General features: G+C 43.0%; 1 protein-coding gene across 6 annotated transcripts in view; it reads right to left on the reverse strand.

Moving 5' to 3' along the window:
• The window catches only part of PLEKHM3 (pleckstrin homology domain containing M3), a 242470-nt gene that overhangs the window by 24958 nt on the left and 192886 nt on the right, over positions 1-24626 (reverse strand). For 3 of the 6 annotated variants that reach the window (XM_035305489.3, XM_002749710.6, XM_054257847.2), the window contains one exon: positions 10008-11448. The exons of 2 other annotated variants lie outside the window; for them this stretch is intronic. In XM_035305489.3, coding sequence (XP_035161380.3) covers positions 11443-11448 — 6 coding nt within the window. In that variant the 3' untranslated portion in view covers positions 10008-11442. Of the gene's footprint in view, positions 1-10007; positions 11449-24626 lie in introns of those variants that run through there. One more of the 6 variants, XM_054257849.2, reaches the window with a different exon arrangement.

A 24626-nucleotide genomic window follows, 5' to 3' on the forward strand; every position in this document is an offset into this window, starting at 1 on the left:
AGAGAAGTAGAAAAAAAAAAAAACAAGAGTAGATAAAACAATGTGAAAAACTGAATAAACCTTATTTTTGAAAATATCCATTGCAAACACTGTGTGGGCTGCATCTGGGCTGCTTAGGTGCCTGGGGGCCTGGTTTGGGGCAACTTTGGTAGCACTAGTTTCTGGGGTTTGTCCACACACTGACCACAGCACTGGCATTTGGCACAGTCTGTCAGCCGGCATCTGGCCTCTGATTTCCCCCTCACCTTGTCGCGGAATTAAACACACGTGAGCAGGAGCTATTCCCTGAGACATCTGCCCACAGCTGCTTCCTAGGTTGCCTCACTCATGGGCAACAGTGAGAAAGCCGTTTGGGACAGTTGACCCAGTTTAGAATTCAAATTCACTCCCCGTCTATGCAATTGGAATTTATTTCCTCTGCAAAAGGCTTGAATCTCAGAGAAAAATATCTGTGGCTGGGCTTGGGTGTGCGTGAGGTGCTCCTAATGGAGAAAAAGCCTGGTTTATTTTCATAACAACGTGCACCTTGCAGTATCCTCAGAGCCTGACATTATTAGGAATGTATTATCACAATACAGCACAGAATCTAAGGCAATTTGGATCTCCTTGGGCCTAGAACTAATATGTGCTTTGTATAGCCTCGTAATTTGGGAGGCAATTTTCCATAACACAGTGAGAGATGTTCCTTTATACATTTGAGATAATTTAGCTCAATGTTCATTTGGAAAAATTACTGTGCTAATAGCAGCTCTTCAGCCTCCGAACAACAGACCATATTGGGAGAGCCTGGACAAAAGCTGGAGGAATTTCCCCCAGACCAACAGCTGCCTGAGGTTGTATGGCAGGATCTGAAATATTGTATGATCTCATGAACTCTGGCTAATTTGCTTAAAATCAATAGCCCTTAATGGAGGGATATGAAATAAAGGTGGAGAAATAATGAATTTCCCATTGTCCAGGTAAATTGGATGTCAGTGCACATAAATCAGAATCTCTGTATGCTCAGCTATGGGAAAAATTTGTTCTTCCTGCTAGACTTCTCTGCCCAAGCTACGAGAGAATAGATGCAAATGAGGGAGCATAAACTATATCTTTCTCTGAGGTGTGTTCGTAAGTATTGTGTACCAGGGACCTTTGTTATCCTGGGGGAGGAATCTTCTATCCCAATCAGAATCCAGTATAATAATATAATAAACGTGCCGGGTGTGGTGGCTCACACCTGTAATCCCAGCACTTTGGGAGGCCGAGGCGAGTGGATCACGAGGTCAGGAATTCAAGACCAGCCTGGCCAAGATGGTGAAACCCCGTCTCTACTAAAAATAAAAAAATTATCTGGGTGTATTGGCAGGTGCCTGTAATCCCAGCTACTTGGGAGGCTGAGGCAGGAGAACTGCTTGAACCCCAGAGGCAGAGGTTGTAGTAAGCTGAGATCATGCCATTGCACTCCAGTATGGGTGACAGAGCTCAAAAAAAAGAAAAAAAGCTTAGTTCTTCTATGGAAGCAAGCTGAATCTGGACTTAGCTCAAGATTTCCTGAATTTCCTAGGCCTTTCTGGGCGAGAAGCACCTAGTAATTTTCTATTTTGTTTTATTTAACAAATTAATTTTTTTGAGATGGAGTTTTGCTCTTGTTGCCCAGGATGGAGTGCAATGGCACGATCTTGGCTCACTGCAGCCTCCGCTTCCTGGGTTCAAGCTATTCTCCTGCCTCAGCCTCCCAAGTAGCTGGGATTACAGGCATGCATCACCACAGCTGGGTAATTTTTGTATTTTTTGTAGAGATGGGTATCACCATGTTGGCTAGGCTGGTCTTGAACTCCTGACCTCAGGTCATCCACCTACCTTGGCCTTCCAAAGTGCGAGGATTACAGGCACAAGCCACCGCGCCCAGTGTGATTTTCTATTTAAAAAAAACTAGGCCACTGACCTGAGACTTGGGAAAAAAAAAAAAAAAAAACACCATCCAGAGTGGTGAGGTTTGCATTCATTGGATGGGCCTGAACTGGGAGTGGACTCTCACATGCATTTGAGGACCAATCACAGGATAACTGGGAGGAATGGAAAAATGAATGGGAGTACACAGAGCTTCCTTTTTGACCAGCTTATGCCAGCAGCTGTGACCTGGAAACTTGTATTCACTAATGCTCTCTGGCAATGAGATACACTGATAAATATATGCTAATCACACCCTGGAAGAAAATAGAGGGGGTGTAAAGGTATTATTTATATGAAAACAATTACAATCCATGAGGAGCAAGTTCTAAAATGATGTTCTGTGTCTTTTGGGAAGAAGAGAAGCAAGCAACAGATGTTAACTTCAGGGCAGCTATGGCCGTTCATCCCTCCAATTCCTCTTGCCACTGTTCTCACTGTGGACTATCAATATGGCAAGCAAATGTTTATTTCAAGGCAACCTGCTTCATTTAAACTAGTGGTTCTTTACTTCCAGAAAGCATTGGGTCACCTAGGGAGCTTTAAAAAAATACGAATACTCAAGCGCCATCCGGAGAGATTCTGAGTCAATTGTCTGTGATGAGGCCCTGAGATTTTGCTTTCATTTTTGTGTTTCAAATGCAGGAACCACGGATTTAAACCATCATCTTGAGCCATCATCAAAGGACAGGACATAGGAAACAATTAAGGGAGATTCAATCATCTCTTATCCTCGTCTCCTGAGGATAAGAGATGAACGAAACAGTGTCTCTTTCCAAGGTTCTGACATTTTTGCCTATCTTCTCTTTGATGTCAAAACTTCCTGGAGTTATCCAGCCTCACCAGTTTCCTGCAACTGGGGGAAAGCTAACCTGTCCTGTGTGATTCATCTGATTATGAATCCAGGCTCTGACTACATCGTATGTCTAGTTTGGTTCAGTGAAACATTAACCCGTTTCTCTTCATCGTGGACTGTGGCAGGTTTTGTGTGAGGATGAAGTCCAGTTACCTCTTGGACAGAGTGGGTGTGAACCCAGGCTGATTTCCTGAGGGTGGAGTGGGAGGAGCTGGGCATAAACTTGTTTAGGTGTGTCTTAGGGTGTAAGGCTCAGGGTTCATCTTGGTAAATGTTTTACCAGAAGCACCTTTTCTAGTCTCTTTTCGATGACTTCCTTTGGGAAAGTGAGTTTAAGTGGAACCTTCTAAAGGTTCCAAGTGGATAGTTGTTGCACCTTGGCCTTTTGAGTGTGTGAGGGCCAGCCAGGCATGGGGCTGTACAGATATTTCCGATCATTTCTTAACTCCCAGAGAGCTGCTGTCTCGAGGAGGAACAGTTTCTCTTTACTCTCCACTCCTTGCTCCTTTTTGCTCCCAAAATATGGTCCCTGAAGGAAGGACTGGCTCTTTTGCCTAGCTGGCCGCCTGGCACTTGGCCATCTAATTTGGAGAGTATGTGAACGGTGAAATGGAACCAGGGCTGGAAGGCTTGGGGAGAAGCTTTGGTGGGAGAACATCCATGCATGAACTTTGGCAGCTTTGTCTTGGAACTGAAAATAATCATGCTTAGATTCAGCAAATAAGGCCCATGACATGACATCTGCATCTTTTTAAAAGTTATACTACATTTTTCATAAGCATGGGAAGGGCTGATGAGAATATTGTAGGTTGATGATTTTTTTAAAAAGTTTATCTGTAAGATATTAAGAGATAATTTAAAATCCTAGTGGCTCATTTTTTTTCCTCTTTTTTTTTTTGAGATGGAGTCTTGCTCTGTCACCAGGCTGGAGTGCAGTGGTACAATCTTGGCTCACCGCAGCTTTCGCCTCCCAGGTTCAAGCAATTCTCCCTGCCTCAGCATCCTGCAAGTAGCTGGAATTACAGGTGCCCACCACCACTCCCAGCTAATTTTTGTACTTTTAGCAGAGACTGGGTTTCGCCAATGTTAGCCAGAATAGTCTTGATCTCTTGCCCTCATGATGTGCCTGCCTCGGCCTCCCAAAGTGCTGGGATTATAGGCGTGAGCCACCGCGCCCAGCTATGGCTCATTTTCAGTAAAGCTCAAATCTTGACTTTGAATTAATACATAGAGCTCATTTTAGGCTTTCACCAGCCCCTCAAGAACAGTATTTTAATGGAGTCATTATGAGAAAGGAAAGTACTTTCTGCATTGTTTATTGAGAGAGAGAACTTTATACATTAGGAACTGGTGCACTTAAATTATGTGACAGATGGCCTTAAAAACTAGAGGTATTGTCAACAATACAATTTCAATTTTATATTATTACAGTTACTGATATTTTTAAAATAATGTAAACAAAAATAGAGATAAGTTATGCCGAAACAAAAGGTAATAAAATCCCCAAAACAGAAAGAACACATATATAAGTTAGCACAGTAGATACTACAAATAACTTAACGCAAGTGACATAACAGCCCAGACCCAAAATTTTAGACATTTCTGTCGTGTGTGAGCAGAAATAAGAAAAAATGGCATAGATCTGACCCAGGAGCTAGAGAACAAGTTGTGCAGAAGTTTTTTACATCACCATGTTCCATACTCTCCATTTGCAGCCTAAGCATTTTCTCTCCGTAAAAAAAAAATATTATTTTTTTAAGAGATGGGGATCTTGCCATCTTGTCCAGACTGGCCCCTTGAACCTTTGGGCTCCAGTGATCCTCCCATCTTGGCCTCCCAAAGTGCTGGGATTACAGGCGTGAGCTACTTGGCCAGCCACTTTCCCTCCTGTGATGATTCCTTCTTTTAGCTACTATTCCTAAGAAACAGATTTAAAATATATATTTTCTAGGGTAGGCTAGAAGCTATTCACAGTAAGACTCAACTTCTTTTTTTCTTTGTTTTTTGAGATGGGTTTCACCATATTGCCTAGGCTCTTGGGCTTAAGCAATCTGCCCACCTCAGCCTCCCAAATAGTTGGGACTGTAGGCACATGCCACCGTGCCCAGTGTAACAGTAAGATTCTGATAGGTGGCCAAAGCTAGAACCTAGGCCTCCAGCAGCCAAAGCCTAATTTGATAGCTCAGTGGACTGTGCACATCACACAAAGAGACATTTTTATCACAATTTATCTAAAAGGCTTCCCACTTCTTATTTGGAAAACAGGTGGCAAAATAAAAAGAAAACTTTTGAAAGGTGAAGGGTAAGAAAATCCTTGTGTTTGTGTAATTTTGAACCTAAAAAGGCTAAGTTCACTGACTTTACAGATTCAATTCTGGATGGCTGGATTTTATTTCTCTACCCATTGGCCTTGGTGACATCGTGACATTCCCCTGAGTTTGGTTAATGAAAGCTAACAAACAAGAAGAGGGATTTAAGAGCAGCATAAAACAAAGGGAAAACACTATGTGGTTGCATCTTTTGCATTTCCTGGTAAAACTGCTAATGGCACTAAGAAGCCAATGTTTGCACCATTCTACTTTAACCACGTGTCTCCAACCTGATTCCTTTTACTCCTGAGGTTAAGGCACACCGGGTTGAACAAGGTGAAAAGTCCGACATGCGTCATGGAATGCACAGGCTCCAAGCGCATCTATATGAAGAGTAGCCAGCAGGGAAGAAGCAGAGGGATGCAGATTTAGTTGAAAGGTCCTGCAGGCTTCAGGTGGTTCAGATAGACTAGACTAGAAGCAGGAGACAGGACTATAAGGCACTCCTACAGGGACAAGAGACACAAGGGAAGGCCAACATGGAGAAGGAGCCACAGGCCCCAGTTGTCCACTAGCTGGTTTATTAGCTGAGCCTCTGGGCTGGGCTCAGAACTAGGGGCAAGGGAGATTCGGGGAAAAGAAAGAGGCTGGTTTGCAGCTTCACAGCCAATAGGAGGGAGCTCTCCTAAGAGTTAGAAGTTGCTATGAGTTGCTGTAAGTGCCTGAATCTTCTACCCAGGGCAACAACTGGCTTCATTCAAGAACTTTCTAACAAGACGAGCGGCTAGTGGCTTCTCTTTTCACAAGGAGAATCCAAAGCAAAATAGCAGTTGTCTCAATTGAGTCTAGCAATGACTTCCATCACATCAGCAGCCCTTTACCAGGACAAAGTCACATAACATGATCATTTGGAACCTACATTTTTTTTTTTCCTGAGAAGGAGTCTTGCTCTGTTGCTCAGGCTGGAGTGCAGTGGTGCGATCTCGGCTCACTGAAAACTCCACCTCCTGGGTTCAAGTGATTCTCCTGCCTCAGTCTCCCAAGTAGCTGGGATTACAGGCATGCACCACAACACCTGGCTAATTTTTATATTTTTAGTAGAGATGGGGTTTCACCATGTTGGCCAGGCTGGTCTCAAACTCCTGACTTCAAGTGATCCACCTACCTTGGCCTCCCAAAGTGCTGAGATTACATGTGTGAGGCACCACAGTCGGCCTAATTTCTGTGTTTTTGCCATGTTTGTCAGGCTGGTCTCAAACTCCTGACCTCAAGTGATCTGCCCTTCTCAGTCTCCCAAAGTGCTGGGATTACAGGCATGAGCCACCAAAGCCTGGCCGACTGGAACCTACTTTAAATAAAACTGACAACCACTGGCATGCTTAAGAGGGTATCCCATACCATTTTACCTAGAGTTTAACAATGAATTGGATTTTACCTCAGCCATGCACCCATTAAAATACACTAAGGAAAGACCCTTGAGTCAGAGATTTTTGAGCCCAATGAAATCAGAATCGTTTACCAATAAGGAGACTGCTGGGTGCTAAATTTAATTGTCGAAACACCATTCCACATGGTAGAAATCAACACTGGTCTATTTACATTAACTGAGTAGAGCTTATTCACCGGTCACTGGATTCGACCTTGAGCAGTTAGTTCTACTTGACTCAGGGTCGGAAGAGTCACACGGGGTGTGCAACATATGAAGCGCCTAATGCCCATCCTAACAAGTGACTCGGAGGCAAGGGAGACTGGAGAGTGCAGCTATAGATTCAGTTCATCCAGGAGGGAGGGGCTCTCAGTGTTGCTCCAGTGTCTCCGTATTTTCATGTTATTTCAGAGTAAGAAAAGAAGCGGGGCAGAAAACTCAAGAAATCAAATGGGCAAAAATTATACACATCTCTATTTACTAGGGAGAGTAAAAAAATAAAATAACCTTGTGTTGAAACCAGGAAGTACTGGAATCAGGAGGTGAACATTTGCTTCATAATCTAGTGATTTCAAGAGAGTGTGTCAGATCAATGGAGATGAATAATTCTGCACAAAAACATGAGCGACAGCATTGGCTTGACGCTACAGGAGGAGCTTACTTCCTCTGATCAAGCCCCTCTGCAGAAAGTGTTCAGTGTGCCTGGCATCGTGCTAGTCCCACCTGGATATATGAATTTATGGACGGCCTTTTTGGCCAATGGGTAGAGAACAAACTTCCAGGTTTGGAAGCCAAGCCTCTTTGAGGAGGCACAGAAAATAGTCCATGTTCAGTGTGTACACACGACAGACACACAGAGACAAAAACAGAGGCCAGCCTCCATCAAAGGACGTACTCTAGCTTAGCAAAGGCTGCATTCGGCACCTAGGGTGATGTAAACACCTCGGATCTCACTGCAACTGGAAGTAAGTCACGGCACAGTCCCTTTTCAGGAGTCTGAGGGATACCACTGTGTTGCAAACCACAGATCCCAAGTATTAGACGTATTCCCTTCTTGGTGGAGGACTACTCTAGAAGAATCAAAAAGTGATGACCCTCTCAGCGAATGCAATGTTAAAGCTCCTAACTAGATGACCCTTTAGCACTACAGACGTTCAAATGACTATGATGTAGTCCCTACAAAAGGCAGGGAGGCAAAGGGGGCCGCTCAGAGTTTACATGGTTTTCATATAAAGAGGCTTTTAGCTTTGGAAAAAGCGGCCCTGGAAAGAACACTACTCCCATTCCAGTTGACTGCTTTTTAAGTACTTTGCGGCCTTCCTGCAGTGGTGCAAAATGAGGTCTATTTTCGGAACTGGCTGCTTTACTGCGGGGTTAGATGCCAACATTTCACCAGGGTTGGACGATCTCACACATGAGTTTCTGGCACTTTTAGGAGGATTTCCTCAAGTGATACACCAGGGAATGGGCCTTTCAGCAAAAAGCTGTTCCCCGGAGTCAGTTGCCAGCTCCAGGAGATTAATTGGCCATTTTTTTCATATGTTTTATGTGCAAGATATTTAAGATGGGATGAAAAATGGAACACGAGGAAAAGCAGGTATTAGTTTGGTCTGAAAGAGGTGGTAATCCACAGATTTGCTTTTGTTTCGACAGTTTCTAAGCAGTGGAACCATTACCTAAGAGTGCACCAAGTAATTTGTTAAGAGTTGAAAACAGAAGGGGCGTTCATGTGTACCAAGACACTCTGGGCTGAAAACAGCAATTCTGAATTTTCATGGCAGACCCAACTCCCAAGCTGGCTCCACTCTGACCCATCAGATTTTGGTGGTGGTGGCAGAGAATGTCATAGGCCTGCGGCCGGCACCGACCAAGCTGTCAGGGTTTTACGAAACGGAGAGGAATCCGAAGCAGCTGGCCATGGATCCAGCTCTGGGTAGCTGATGGTGATAACACATTGATTTTTGTTTTCCTTTTGAAAATAAGCAGAAAATGATGTGGGTGGAAAGTCTTCCTTAGGAGTTCACAGGGACTGCTTTTATTTAGCAGGGCCCTCTAAATATGGTGAAAAAAAAGATGTTTGGATCAGGGATCCAGAATTTCACCCTTGACTCTCAGCAGGTAGACCCTGGGTGCCTGTGAGTTGGGAGAGGAAATTCTGTTCGTAGGACAAACATGTTAGAAGGGGAGGAGATGGCCCCGCACTTCAGGTCTCCAAAAGCAGTGTGCTGGGAATGGCCTGGCTGACAGTTGGAATCACGGATACATTAATTACAGTGAAGGCAAAAGTAAGCTACAGTGACAGGGAGCTGGGGGCGGAGGGAGAAGGCACTTTGCCATGGGAGCACATCTGTTTTATAATAAGCAGGTCTATAATTCTCTTGTGAAAGATCATGTTCTGCTATCTTCTCTGAGGCTGGAAAATATAAATACTGTATTTTACCAAGGGGAGGAGGAAAGGAGATGATCAAATTTGTTTGCCTGTTTGCCAAGTGTCTGAGATTTTCCACCCTTTTTCTTTTGTGTCCAACATTCTCTTTAAGTAGAGTGGGGGAAAAGTCAACCTGCTTTTGTAAGGGTAAAAGGCACCGTGAGGCGTCTCATGAATAGGGCCCTGGCCTTTTAACAAGTTTTCAAGCCTTGGTTGTGGCTACTGTATAGTCAGAAAATAAATGCATGCATGGTGCTGAGCTGTTAAGGTGAAATGTGTGGTCTGGGGCCAAAGGAACTGGCGCGGTTGAGAGGGAAAATGCTTACATCTAACTGCACCAAAGTCAGTCTGAAATGTCACATCTCTAGATGGACGAAGTATTGTAAGTTGGGTTCTCAGGGGAGAGGAGTGTGGGGAAAGGAGCAATGCGGTTGAATGTACCAAGTATTTTGTGCGCCACTAATCCTAATAGCTGCAAAACTACTAAACCATGAAAGGCATAGAAGGCATCCCTCAGTGCGAAAGATATAGACTCTTCTCATAAAGTCTACTGAGAACTGTTTTATTATAAACGTATTTTCCTGCTCTAGAGAGAGTGAAGGTGAAAGAATGGGAGCTGCCAGGGTCCCATGGCTGTCCTACCTGCCGTTTTGGTCACAGTGACTGCCACACGCTCTTCAAAGGGCACTGCAGCGGGGAACACTACCTGCCGAATAGCAAAGCAGTTCTCTTTCTGACTCCTATGATTTATTTTAGCACTCTGTTTCACTTCAAGGTAGCAATTATATATATATGTATATATATTTATTTAAATAATATTAGATCTAATTCATTAATTACACTTGTTAAGTTTGGTATTTTCTTAATAGTCCAAAGTTGAAGTTCCACATTACTCTGATTTTTTTTTTGAGATGGAGTTTCAATCTTGTTGCCCAGGCTAGAGTGCATGGTGTGATCTCAGCTCACTGCAACCTCCCTCTCCTGGGTTCAAGTGATTCTCCTGTCTCCTGAGTAGCTGGGATTACAGGCACCTGCCACCACACCTGGCTAATATTATTTTGTATTTTTAGTAGAGATGGGGTTTCACCATGTTGGCCAGGCTAGTCAAGAACTCCTGACTTCAGGTGATCTACCCACCTAGGCCACCCAAGGTGCTGGGATTACAGGCCACTGCGCCCAGCCTACTCTGATTTTTTAACAAAAAAAAAAAATGAGAAAGCAAGAATGGTTACATTGACAAAGGTCGAAATGAAAGTGCAGGAAGAACAATGAGACATAAAGCATTTAAAATGAATAGGTAGGCAGTGCCTACGCAGGATTCTGAGAAAAGAAATGAAAACGACCCTCTCTTTGAATATACTACCATATAACATACCACATACCCTTATCTACCAGTCTATACCCTGATGCGTTTAACAACAATCCCAGGACATTTCCTCCGGCCAGCATCATGAAGAACATCATAAATATCACCTATGGGCACCCGCTGAAAACCATTTTTAAGAAAGCCATGTGGACAGCCTGGAAAACACGGTGGAGCGTCACGTCGTTAGGCGGGTGTTGGGACTCGTACCAGGAAACAGACCGACAACACGCAGTTATTGGTCGCAGAGGTTTCTTCTTTTCTCAGGAAAAAAAACTTCTGAGATTAACTTCAAAACCAGAAACAGCTCTCCTCATAAATCAGGGGTGTATGCTTTCTGTCAGAGGGAGCTTGGCTCCTGTTTCAGCCATTCGGCTCTGCCTGGGTGATTCCCGCCTCCATGGGAGGAACTGAGGCGGGAGAGCCGGGGACACTAGGTCCTGGAAGGACCCAGGAGTCTCTTGTGTTTTGAAGGTTTTCTTATGAAACAGATGATGATGGGTGCTTGCCTCAGTTACCACAACCTCTGTGGAGGCTAAAAATAAATAGCACAAAAATAACCTAAAGCGCCGTTTTCTGCAGGAAATGCTGCTTCTTGCGTCTCGGATAATAAAATGTCCCGAGAGACAGAAAAAGAAAAGTCGGAACTATAAAGCATTGTGTATACCACGTTTTGTCTGGGAGCAAGCAGCTGAAATTCTTGGCTAAGTGTAATCCAGCTATTGGCAGTTTCTTGAGCCACAGATGTTCTGCAGATCTTTTAGACAATGAGGTACACAGAGCATAAGTATGGGACGTATAGGTATTTGTGTTTATATAAATAAATATATATATCTGTATCTAGCTGAAGAGGAGACATACTCTTCTTCCAAAGGGGTCTAACTGGCTAGTTAGGAAGCCGCTCTGGGGCTGATGGATTGTTGATCGGTGAATCCCGGGCCTTGTGTCGGCCTGAGTCAGGTGTTCTGGTAGGACAGCTCAAACATGGTGCAAGCCTCCTCTAGACTCTCGTCCACGTTCAGTCTCTGCCAGAAAGACTTCTGCTTCTTCTGCAGCTCTCGGCGAACACACCTCGGGCAGGGGACAGACTTTTCTTTGCATTCAGAATGGAAAACGGCCCCACAGCTTTCACACCTGCAAAAGTCAACCATGGATATCATGAGCAAGACCGAAGCCAGCAAGACACCAATGGGAAGCCCCATAGCCTCTGGTGCAGCTGGCGGCACAATCTACTGTTCTGGACGACCCTGCCAATGGGAAGAGAAATGACTCACTGAAATGAACTGTTTGCTTTTCCAAAATGCTCAAGGTGGAATTTCACTTGAAAAATATTTTTGCTTTTCTGATCTGAACTAGCTTAGGGCTTATGAGTGGGGAGGAGTCAGCAGTAACCCAGCAATTCTGGTTATAGTGACAATGGACAGAGCACCAGAAGCTCTCCATGGAGAAGGGAGTGTGGGCAGTGAATCTAGGGTGAAGTGACAGAAAATGAGGGGGAAGTGTCTCGTGAAAACGCTCGGCACACCAGTGACAGCCACAGCATTACTTCTGTGGCAAGGTAGCTTTCTACATCAGCGAACATGAGCTAAGTGGTTCTCTGTTAACTAGCTGCCTTTTTCGACAGTTTGAAAAGATAAAATGACACACTGTCATTTTCTGGATGACATCCTGTGGTCTATTAAGTCTTGTGAACTTTTGAAAAATTAGGAAAAAACTCCCGCCTTTGTAAGTCTACCTTCATAACATGAGCATGAGCGTTAAAGCAGGAGAGAGCGGGAAGAAAACGTTTTCCCAACACTATGACAGATACTGTAATTTGTAGAGAGGAAGCATTCCAGGTGGGTGCCTAGTTTGTTTGGCTTGGTGGAAGCCTGCACAAGAGTCTGAATAACTTATTTTTACAACAAAGTTTTTATTTATTTATTTATTTTGGAGACAGAGTCTCCCCCTGTCACCCAGGCTGGAGTGCAGTGGTGTGTTCTCAGCTCACTGTACCCTCTGCCTCCTGGGCTCAAGTGATCCTCCCACCTCAGCCTCCCGAGCAGTTGGGACTACAGGCACCCACCACCACACCTGGCTACTTTTCGTATTTTTTGTAGAGACAGGGTTTGGCCATATTGGCCAGGCTGGTCTGGAACTCCTGACTTCAGGTGATCCACCTGCCTTGGCCTCCCAAAATGCTAGGATTACAGGCATGAGCCACTGAATTTGGTCTACAAAGCTTTTAATAATGAGTAATTGACAAGCTCAAATACAGCTGCTCCAGTGAGTGGTTTGCAGATGTGGACTGAGTTTTCGTCCTTCCACAAGGATAGGCAACTTGTACCAAGTCCTGGGAGCCCGGGAATTGTGCCTGTGTGATTTTGTTCTGCCTGCAGCATTCAGGGAGGGTCCAGAACTGCACTAGGTTCCAAGAAGGCTGTGAAGGAACCCATCCTGAGGGCTCAGCCTCAGGCTTCTTGTGCTTTTCCCGAAACATCTTGAGTTTCAGTGCTGGGTGCAGGATGGTCTTGGGGGCACTAACTCCAGTCGCGACAGGCTTACCCCCAGCTCCATTCAGGACCCAGAGGGCTTAGTGAAAGAAAGATCTTCCTACCCACCCTCATACCTTGGAGAGGAGGCTGTGACTTGGATGGAGAGCTACTGTGCGGGGGGCGGGTAAGGGGGTGGGAAGAGAGAGAGAGACAGAGAGAGAGAGAGCGCATATACCTACAGGAAGACAGGACTTCCTGCACCCAGCAGCTCCACTCCCAGCTCAGCTCTCTGGGCCAAGTAAAATGAAGAGGTGGTGAGACGAGCTGGCAGGGGGCTTCACATCAATTCCTGGCTGTGTGACTGCTATGAACTGAACCGTGTCTCCCTGTTATTCATGTGTTGAACCCCTTACTCACAATGTGACTATATTTGGAGACACTGTGCTTAGGAGGTAATCAAGATTAAATGAAGTGGATGGGTGTGGTGACTCGCACCTGTAATCTCAGCACTCTGGGAGGCTCAGGTGGGCGGATCAGCTGGGGTCAGGAGTTTGAGACCAGCCTGGCCAACATGGTGAAGCCCTGACTCTACCGAAAATACAAAATTAGCAGAGTGTGGTGATGCATGCCTGTAATCCCAGCTACTTGGGAGGCTGAGGCAGGAGAATCGCTTGAACCTGGGAGGCAGAGGTTTACAGTGAGCTGAGATCATGCCACTGCACTCAGCCTGGGTAACAAGAGCAAAACCCTGTCTCAAAAAAAAAAAAAAAAAAAAGATTAAATGAAGTCATGAGGGTAAGACCTTGATCCAAGAGCGTAAGTGTCCTTAGAAGAAGAGCACGGGAGCTTGTTCTTCCCGACCCCAAAGGCCTCAGAGGCAGCACCATGTGAGGACACACAGAGACGACGGGGTCCCTCTGCAAGCCAGGGAGAGAGGCCTCACCAGAAGCCAACCCTGCTAGCACCCTGATCTAAAACTTTCAGCCTCCAAAACTGGGGACAGCACATTTCTGTTGTCTAAGCCACCCAGTCTGTGGTATTCTGTGTGACAGTCTGAGCAGACAATGACCTGAAGCAAGTCAAGTCATCGTTGAGTTTTCTGCGCTTCAGTGTCCTTATCAGCTAGATGGAGACTACATAGCACCCACCTCCTAGGGTGGGTGCTTCGGGCTCGGGTAACATGATGGATACAGTGTTTTCACAGTTCCTGGCCACGGTGGGAAGTGCTTAGCAAACTGCAAGGAGGCAGCCAGGGTGCCCCTCAGACTGCCTGTCATGTCACTATGGAGACCTGAGGACAACTCAGTCAACCTCCTCCTTGCCTAGATGAGAAAACAGAGACTCCAAGAGGGCTAGCGATTGCCTACCGGGGACGCAGTGAGTTGGAGACAGAGTCATGACTGGAACCTGGGGTTCCTGGCAGCCCAGCCAAGGTTCTTACCGAGCGCCATGCTGCTGGGCTGAGACCTGGCCATCCTAGTGAGAGCAAGGTGCCATCGCATAGGGAAACACAGGGCTTCCAATCAGGACACCTGTGCCAAATCACAAACCCTTCTTTGTAGCTGAGTGACCTTGGGCAAGTTATTACTTAAGTTCTTGGTGCTTTGGTTTTCTCATTTGTAAAATACTGCTTACTGGGTTGCTGTGAGACTAACATGAGAAACATACTTGTAAGTGGAAGGACTATGCAAAGAGTATGACAGTGCCCCTCACAGGTGACTCTGGCACCTGTCTCCTTGACACAGGTGCTATCCTGGAAAAGGCAGGGTCACCTCTAGCATCTTCCTCTTCCCAGTCCCCTCCTCCTTCCAGTGAGGATAAAGATCAGACCCATGTCTTCTAGAGCCTCTCTCATCCAGGCCAGCTCCTTCCTAGTGGCAATGGCTTTGTCCCCACTGGTCACACCTCTGTAACCTTCTATCACTAAAGTGACACTAATGGTAGCTTTATCAAATAAATTTCCTCCTTCCTGCCCCCTTTCCCCTGCTGGGTTAGTCAGTGATTTATACACCTAGGGATGTTGCCCCAGGGCAGTGATTGATAAGGAGGAAAAACCTGGGTTCCTTCAGTACCACTCCCTTATCTCTGCTGATACCAGGCTCCAGTGAGTGAAGAGATTGAGTCTTATCGGATATTTCTGGTGCAACAAACACCCATGGGGTGAGGGAAGAACTGAGTGCACCTGCTCTTTCTAGCCAAAGGTCAGTAACTGAAAAAAAAAAAGCATGAGATAAAAAAAAATTAATGATTTCAAAATAGAACCAAGTCCTATTTTCTAACAATTTGTAACCCAGCAGGTATCTTTTAAACTGTAGTATGGATAGAGTGATCAATTACCTTTCCAAATTTAGAGAATCTATAGTTAATCCCTCCTACCCTTTTCTCTTTAAAGGAAAAGAATAAGGGAAGGAAAAGGAAGGAGAAAGGGAAATTGTTCTCTTACATAAAATTTATGGAGCCCTGTAATAAAAATGTAAAGTTCAGAATAAATATTTACATTAAAAAATGCAATATATGGGTGTGTTTCTCTTTGAGAGTAGGATTTTATTTTTTCACTTTAAAAAGATTCATTGGCCCCTGAGTGCTCACTGAGTTTCTTGACTATATTTAAAATATGATTTAGTAAATACAACTTTTCAGGAACACATCTTTCATATAAGGCAAATCTACCAAAGTAATCATCTCTGCTGAAAATTGCAACAGGTAATGAAAGAGAGCTGTCCCTTTGGTGTTCCTGTGTGATACATCAAATGAAAGCTGGTGTCTTCATTTCTGAGTCATCCAGTCCAGTCAAGCAGTTCCACTGTTTTTGGATGTTGCTGTACATCACAGAAAACAAAGACTGACGTCCTCCCTTTGCAGTGTCATGGAGAATGCAACGGCAGGGAGACATTTGTTATTGACCAAAGTGATCCAATGGGTTTTTCCATTTCTTTCTTGAAAACATTAATTGCTTCACTTTTTCTCACACCTAAGGATCTCAACCTTGGCACTACTGACATTTTGAGTGATAAGTCTTTGATGCAAGGCTATCTTGTGCATCATAGAACACAGATCAGCATCCCTGGCCTCTCTCTAGATGTTGGCAGCCAAGCCATCCCCTCCTTCCAGTTGTGACAACCAGCAGTATCTCCAAACACTGCCAAATGACTCTGGGGGACAAAATCATCCCTTTTGAGAACCAGTGACCTAATCTACTAGAAAATGCATCACAGAGAGAATACCCAGTTATACTTACATAGCACCCCACACCGAATTTGCAAGTGTCACTTGCTGGCTTACATTCTGACCAACTACTAAGGTCTAGTGTAGTGAACTTATTCATTAACTTGCACAAATACATACCTTAAACACATCATTTGATTAAAATAGTTGAAACCACTTATATAATATATACATATATATTATATATATATTACTATCTGGAAGTGTATCTATTATATATATATTACCATCTGGATAGTGTATATATTATATATTACTATCTGGAAGTGTGTTTGTGTTTTAACTATTGGGACAGCTACACTGCAGTTAACTGGGTATATGTCAACACTGGTTACACCACAAGACATGGGACCAGGAAGGGAGGACTGGAGTTCAGCCTCTGTGGATGCTCTTGGGGCACTCCTAATTATTTATGTGTGCCCTGATGAACTGGTCCCCTTCTTTGAGATAGGAGCGGGAGAACATCTTCCCCATCTTGGGGCAGTATAACTCACTTTGAATTTTAATAAATGCACCATATGCATGGCTGTAATCCCAGCTACTCAGGAGGCCGAGGCAGGAGAATCACTTGAACTCAGGAGGCAGAGGTTGCAGTGAGCCAAGATCCCACCACTGCACTCCAGCCTGGGTGACAGAGACACACTCCATCAAAAAAAAAAAAAAAAAGCACCATAGAATGAGACTATATATTTTATGAACAGTCTTTGACCCAAACATTAGCTTACTGACCCATAGCAAGTGAGGAAGAAGTTCATATCCTAGCAATCTAATAGTCCACCACCAAGAGACAGGCCAGACATGATGTTCTTATTATAGCTATTGAAACCAGGAAAATGAACCTGCTGCAAACTAGCAGAACTAAATATGTGCAGGGGGGAAAAGGTCTGCTTCTCAAATATTATGGCAAAGAAGCAAGAATTCCTGGCTGCAGACAGTTTCCTGTTCTGGAATGCTGATGATGTGAGACCAATTAGAGACAGGCCCAATGGCTTTGTCTGCACCCTTCCAGAGTCTAGCTGCACACAGGGAGGTCACAGGAAACTGCTAAAGGCCCCTGCCCTGAGTTGAGGTCACTGAAATGCTTCTGCTGTGTTCATGTGGGGTTCTTCTCCTGCTGCATTTTTATTTTTGGCTCAGGCAATGGCCTCAGATATTTCACTTGGATTGAAATTTAGGCTTCAGTTTGGTTGGATCTCTGACAAGCAAAAGGACAGGCCTGCAGAGCAGGGCAGAGCCTTGGCGGATTTCCACTCTGCAGATCCCACAACGAATGGGGTGGGGCTCAGAAATAAGTGCACGTTATCAGGCATGTGAGTGTGGTTTTGCGTATGGCTACTATGCAAGGCATCCCATACAGCCACTAGCTATTATTGGTTTTTCCAAGAAACCAAGATGGTTACTTAAATCTCTTAGCTAAGGAGGGTAGTTACTGAATTCTGGTTATTTAAATGTTTTAGGTTGAAGTTTTCTTTTGTTATTGTGTAAGCAAACAAACATAAGCAAACAATTTGTAATTTGCTTGAATAGAAAATCAGTCAATATCATGCATAGTTATGCTTCCATGTGAGGCTATGTGCTATGTGTGTACTTATAGACATATACAGGTCACTAGGCATTCTAAAGTAAAATGAATTAAACAGGATTAATAGGATTAATTTAGCTGTGCCCAGCTAAACTAAGCCACAATTCCAGCACTTTGGGAGGTTGAAGTGGGCAGATTGCTTGAGGTCAGGAGTTCAAGACCAGTCTGGCCAACACGGTAAAACCCTGTCTCTATTGAAACTACAAAAATTAGCTGGGCATGGTGACTCATGCCTGTAGTCCCAGCTAATTGGGAGGCTGAGGCAGGAGAATCGCTTGAACCCGGGAGGCGGAGGTAGCAGTGAGCCGAGATCACACCACGGCACTCCAGCCTGGGCAACAGAGTGAGACTTTTTCTCAAAAAAAAAAAAAAAAAAATTAAAATTAATAAAATAATATAAAATAAAATAACTGGATGTGTATCTGGTTCCAGAGCTGGTACTACTGGATTCCAGTGTTCTCACGTGAATGTGGCCCTCTTCCCCTGTTACTAGCAACTTGGTCCTTTCAGTTATTCAACACATGCCCAAATACCTGCTAAGACCCAAATCTTGAAAGAACAATTGGCATGTCTCACAATGATGTTTTTATCTACATTGCAAGCCCCAGAGTTAATTAAGGAGAGGTTTTCCCTGATGGCAGCCCACCAAGTATTTGGCTTTCACAGTTCTTGCACTTTTAGTTTGTAAACCAAGTTCAGCTACATACCTTTGACAAAAGCTTTACTTAAATCTTGGCTTTAAAATAGGATGTAAATAAGGGTTAATTAATTCATTTGTTAATTTTGCTACCCTACCGGGGACAGTAACTCACTGTCCTCTTTTGTGCAAATGCTTAATCAGTGCTTCTTGCTAACTCGTAAATGGTGACCAAACTTCTCAGTTATATTCTAAGTATGCATATAAAATTATAATAGATTTGACCTTGATGAAATAGTTTTCCTGGGATAGGGAAAATCAGATATTTCTGATGCTTCTAAGTTTTTATTTTAAGGTTTATCTAGTAATTAATATAATTCTTGAGGAACAAATACCCATTTCTTCTTGGCATTTGGGAAAATCTGTTTAATATTAGACAAAGTAAAGGAACTGATAAAGGATTTAAACATTTTCTACCATTTCTGGGAAAAAGCTAGACTATATTGTAATTGTAGCCATAGAGAAATATAAACAAGAGAAACGGTTTTCTGTAAAAATTCCTAAAGTGGTTTAAAATGCCTAAGAGCCCAAGGGATGTTCAGAATTGTCTTGCTACATCTAAGACAAAGGCAGTGAGTATAAGATTATTAGGTGAATGCAGATTCAAACTAATGATCCTAGTTTATATATGAACTTTTCATGATTTACCAGTCTACCTTTTAAATGAAAACTGAAACATTTACCTGCCAAGTTTTTGAAGTAAACCTTTTAAAAATAAATAATAATGTAAAAGGAAGACCTAAGACTCTGAATGGGTCTCACTTGTATTTAACATATAGCATTTCAGTTCCTCAAAGGACTGAGACACTTAGTAGAACCAAAATGAAAAAAAGGTCAAGCATGGGTATATTAGAAAATACAAAAAGTAGGCCTGGTGCAGTTGCTCATGCCTGTAATCCCAGCACTCTAGGAGGCTGGGGCGGGTGGATCACAAGGTCAGGAGTTCAAGACCAGCCTGGCCAAGAGGGTGAAACCCCGTCTCTACTAAAAATACAAAAATTAGCCAGGCATGGTGGTGCACACCTGTAGTCACAGCTACTCGGGAGGCTGAGACAGAGAACTGCTTGAACTCAGGAGGCAGAGGTTGCAGTGAGCCGAGATCGTGCCTGCACTCCAGCCTGGGCGACAGAACAAGACTCTCTCTCAAAAAAAAAAAGAAAATGCAAAAAGTCTAGAAGATAAGCCCTATCTAACTTTATGAGCAGCACAATTAATTGCTTAGGAATAAGTTATTGGTTATTGATGTAAATTTAGGAGAAAGGCATTTAAATAAAAGACCTGAAGTGTTTTGCTATTACTTTAGATTAGTCTCCTATTTGTCTTCTGTCCCTAAGACAATGCTTTTAAAAGACGATAACCATAATTTTCTAATACTCAATTTATTCTAGGATGTTAGTACTGAAAGTATGGTTCCTGGACCAAATGTGATGCAGCCAAACCAGCAATCACTAGAGAATTTGTTAGAAAGGCTAATTAGTGGCCAGCACAGTGGCTCACACCTGTAATTCCAATGCTTTGAGAGACTGAGGTGGGATGATCCTGCCCAGGAGTTCAAGACCTGGGCAACACAGGGAGACTCCATCTCTACAAAAATAGAAACAAATTTGCTAGGCATGGTGGTGCACACCTGTGGCCCCAGCTACTGGGGAGGCCGAGGTGGGAAGATTGCTTGAGACTAGGAGGTCAAGGCTGCAGTGAGCTGTGATGATGCCACTGCATTCCAGCCTGGGCAACAGAGTGAGACCCTGTCTCTAAATAAATAAATAAATAAAATAAAGGCTAATTACTGGATCCCCCTCTAGACTTAGTGAATCATAAACTCTGGGGTGGGGCCCAGCAAACTGTGTTTTAAAAAGCCCTCCTGACAATTCTGATGAACACAAAAGTTTGAGAACTACATTTCTAAGTCCATCATTGCTAAGGACAGCAGGGCTCTTACTTTTCATATAGTATATTTAGAACAAAAATATGAACTTTGTAAAATGAAAAGAGTAAGTGATTGATATTAACTAACATGGGTTTTGTTTTTTGTTTTAGAGGCAGGGTCTTGTCTATTGCCCAGGCTGGAGTACAAGTGTGATCATAGCTCACTGCAGCCTCGAACTCCTAGACTCAAGGGATCCTCCCACCTCAGCCTCCCAAGTATTAATAGCTAGGACTACAAGTGTGTGCCACCACAACTGGGTAATTAAAAAAACATTGTTTTTGTAGAGACAAGTTTTTGCTATGCTGCCTAGGCTAGACTCAAACTCCTGGCCTCAATGATCTCCTGCCTTAGCCTCCCAAAGTGTTGAGATAACAGGTGTGAGCCACCATGCCTGGCCAAGTAGTGTTTCTATATAGGGCTTTACATCTCATATCTATTAATATTTTCTCGTAACTAGTATGAGGTTAAAATCTCATTTTGCTTGAATTATAATATACAGTTGTTCAAGTTTTTTGGCCATTTGCATATTCTTTCAGTAAATTGGTTTATGTCTTTTGCCCATTTTCTATTGATATTTACTAATTTTTAAAGATATCTTTCATATGAGGAAATCAATACTTCATCATGTGTTGAAATTATTTCTCCAAGTTTCCTGTTTATGTTTTCCTTTACCTACAGAATTTTAAGCACTTAACACTTTTTATGTGTGTGTGTGTGTGTGTGTGTGTATATATATATATATATTTTTTTTTTTTTTTTTTTAAGACAGTCTTACTCTGTCACCCAGGCTGGAGTGCAGTAGTGTGATCTCAGCTCACTGAAACCTCCGCCTCCCGGGCTCAAGTGAGTTTCCTGCCTCAGCCTCCTGAGTAGCTGGGTCTAAAGGTGCGTGCCACCACGACAGGCTAATTTTTTTTATTTTTATTTTTAGTAGAGATGGGATTTTACCATGTTAGCCAGGGTGGTCTCGATCTCCTGACTTTGTGATCTGCCCACCTGGGCCTCCCAAAGTGCTGGGATTACAGGCGTGGTTCCAAGTCAGTCTTTGAACCAGGTTTATTATTTGTGTTATTCTATCATGCTCTTGGTTTTAGAAAATAATTCACACATTTATTTTTCACATGAATTACTTTTTAATGCTCTCTTCCTTTGTTTTCTCATCAGAAGGCTACAAAATTCTTCCCATTAAAGGTGGTGGTGAGGCTGAGTACAGTGGTTCATGCCTGTAATCCCAGCACTTTGGGAGGCTGAGGTAGGTGGATCACCTGAGGTCAGGAGTTCAAGACCAGCCTGATCAACATGGAGAAACCCCATCTCTACTACAAATACAAAATTAGCTGGGTATGGTGGCATATGCCTGTAATCCCAGCTATTCGGGAGGCTGAGGAGGAGAACTGCTTGAACCCAGGAGGCAGAGGTTGTGGTGAGCTGAGATTGTGACATTGCACTCCAGCCTGGGCAACAAGAGGGAAACTCTGTCTCAAATAAAAAAATGTGGTGGTGATGATCCCAACTACACATCAACCACCACCATAAGTGAGACTAGTTAAAGGTAGGTGGTAGAGTCCTTTAAACCCCAGGATGCTTTGTGGGTTCCCCAGATTTCAGGCTGCTGCTGTGACAATAGGGTAGGGCGGAAAGGACACTGCTCTGGGTTTCAGCAGCCTGAATCTTCCAGTAGCTCCAGGTATGGTTTGGCGGGGATTCGGGCCTCCAAGGAGGCGGGAGACATGCGCAGGAGATTGCTAAGCTCCCCCAGCTCTACAAAGGTTCTCTGCTCTGGTATAATTTTGTAGAGTGTTAACATGGGCTGCACCTTTATCTCTATTTTAAGTGCTTTGAAAGCATCAGGAGCTGAAAAGATGATTATTAATGGTAGCTGCAGATAGTTGTGAAGATGTTTCCTGAGGTAGCATTGTTGAGTGGTTTAAATATTCAGAATACTGCAGGGGCTTAGTAAAGTGTGACAATATATATTAGATACCTAGAATTTTTAAAAGAAATTTAATGAGGTATTAATATCTGTACTCCTATAATGTGCTGTATGAAAAAAGTCTCAAAAATAACAAACATATATTGACAAAACCAAGATACTATTGTACCCTTTGTAATCTAAAGCATAAAACAGTTCATTTCAGAACATACTGCTCAGTCTGAAAAGTCAACATTTTTTGTTTGGAAAGGTAAATACTCCTTCTCTTCCCTATTGTGTGTTCAGGTTACTTATTTACAGTCCCATGGGGAAGGAAAAGCACATGCTAAAAACTGACCTAAAAGATGTTCTGAAAATGAAATTATCTGAGTAGCTTCACAAAGCTCACATTTTTGACATCATCTCTCTCCTGATATTAAAGTGTCTATTGACCCAGTAAAACACATCGGTCCCTAACATGATAAGAATGTCAGCCATCACTCAATAAAGTCACATATCTTGACAATGCTTACTTAAATAACGAATTTCCTGAAATCACTTTAGAAGCCATTTAAAAGAAAAGAAAATAAGTTAATAACTACAGATTTTAGTTAATAATTACAGAATAAAGCGAATTATTCATTCATGAATTATTTATCGAGCAGTTACTAAGTGTTGTGCTAGATGAAGCAGTGAGCAAAATATAAAAAGTCTATTGCTTCATGGAGCTTACGTTATTTCAAAACGGTGGACGGAACTGCAATTTGGATTTGTATCTAAATCCCTTTGGGTCAACAGAATAAAAGTCAGCCGACTTCACCGAAAACAACATGACAAACTATCAAACACAAATACAAAATGCTGAGCAATGGAGCAGAAGCAAAGATCTTACTCCTTTTATCCATAGAAGCTTAAAACAGCGCCATATGCCTTGTATGAAGGTCCAGAGGAGTGGCAGCTTGTCAAAGGACACACAGCAAGTCAGTGGCTGGGAATGATATTGAGACTTTTTTGTTCCTAGTCCAGTTATCTTTTTATGGACTGGCCTGACTGTGTATATTTGATGGACTCTAATGATTTTAGAGCTAATTAAAATTTTTTTCCTCCAGCCTGGGCAACATGGTGAAACCCTGTCTCTACAAGAAATACGAAAATTATCTGGGTGTGAAGAGCACCTGTAGTCCCAGTTACTTGGCAGGCTGAGGGGAGAGGATCATGTGAGGCTGGGAGGTGGAGGTTGCCGTGCATAGACATGGTGCCACTGCACTCCACCCTAGATGACAGAGCTAGATCCTGTCTCAAAAAAGAAAAAAATTTTTTTTTCCTTTAAAGGTACCCATTAATATAAGTTTACAGATTAAATGTGACTATTTTTCTGGTTCAGATATAATGTGATAAAAAACATTAGATATAAAATTATTTGTTCAAGCCAGGCATGGTGGCTCATGCCTATAATCCCAGCACTTTGGGAGGCTGAGGTGGGTGGATCACAGGGTCAGGAGTTTGAAACCAGCCTGACCAACATGGTGAAACCGTGTCTCTACTAAAAATACAAAAATTAGCTGGGTGTGGTGGTAGACGCCTGTAATCCCAGATACTCAGGAGGCTGAGGCAGCAGAATTGTTTGAACTTGGGAGGCAGAGGTTGCAGTAAGCTGAGATCACACCACTGCACTCCAGCCTGGGTGACAGAGTGAGACTCTGTCTCGAAAAAATATATATATTCAATATGATTTCAATTTTATTTAAAAATACACACATATGTGCAAAAAAGTGGAGAAATAATGGAGAATATTTTCTTTATTTTTGTGTGCTTTTCAAATTTTCTATGATAAATATGAATTAATTTTATAGTTAGAAAGTTAAAATATGAGTTAAACAATGAACATTTCCCCTTTAAACAGCAAAAAATTAAGCTGTCTGAAATGCTTAAACCTAAGACGACCAACACAATATTAACCAGATACCTAAATAGAAGCTTGTAAGAAATGTATCTAGGTGACAGCCATCTATTCAAGTGACCAAACGGCCTCAAAACACAATGGTGGCTTCACCAGCTAGGATTGTGTTTATAAATGCACCATATTAATCAAGTGGCTTAATGGCATAAAGGGTCAGGTCAGCCCTGAGGGGTTCACAAAAGTCTCAGCTATGTTAGCAGACATTCTGAAACATTTTGACATGTGAATACAGAAGCCACCAGGCCAAGGTGAAATGTTATTTACCAAGTTACTCTTTGACCAAAGTTTAAAATCCAGAAAAACTGCATTGTGCTGAAGAATTTTCATTAAAGAAAACTGTCATTGACAAAATAAATACATTTAAGAGTGGGCAGCCACAGAGCAGAAGAAGGGTCAAATTCCATCAGGGAAGTCATCACCCTGCTTCTGCCACACACAAGACACGTGAGCTCTCTGGGCTTCAAGATTCCCACCCCCAAAATGCCTACATGGTCCCCACAGTCCTTTCTATCTTTGTTACTTTATAATTCTAAAA

Source organism: Callithrix jacchus, chromosome 6 (assembly GCF_049354715.1).
Source record: "Callithrix jacchus isolate 240 chromosome 6, calJac240_pri, whole genome shotgun sequence".
NCBI lineage: Eukaryota > Metazoa > Chordata > Mammalia > Primates > Cebidae > Callithrix > Callithrix jacchus.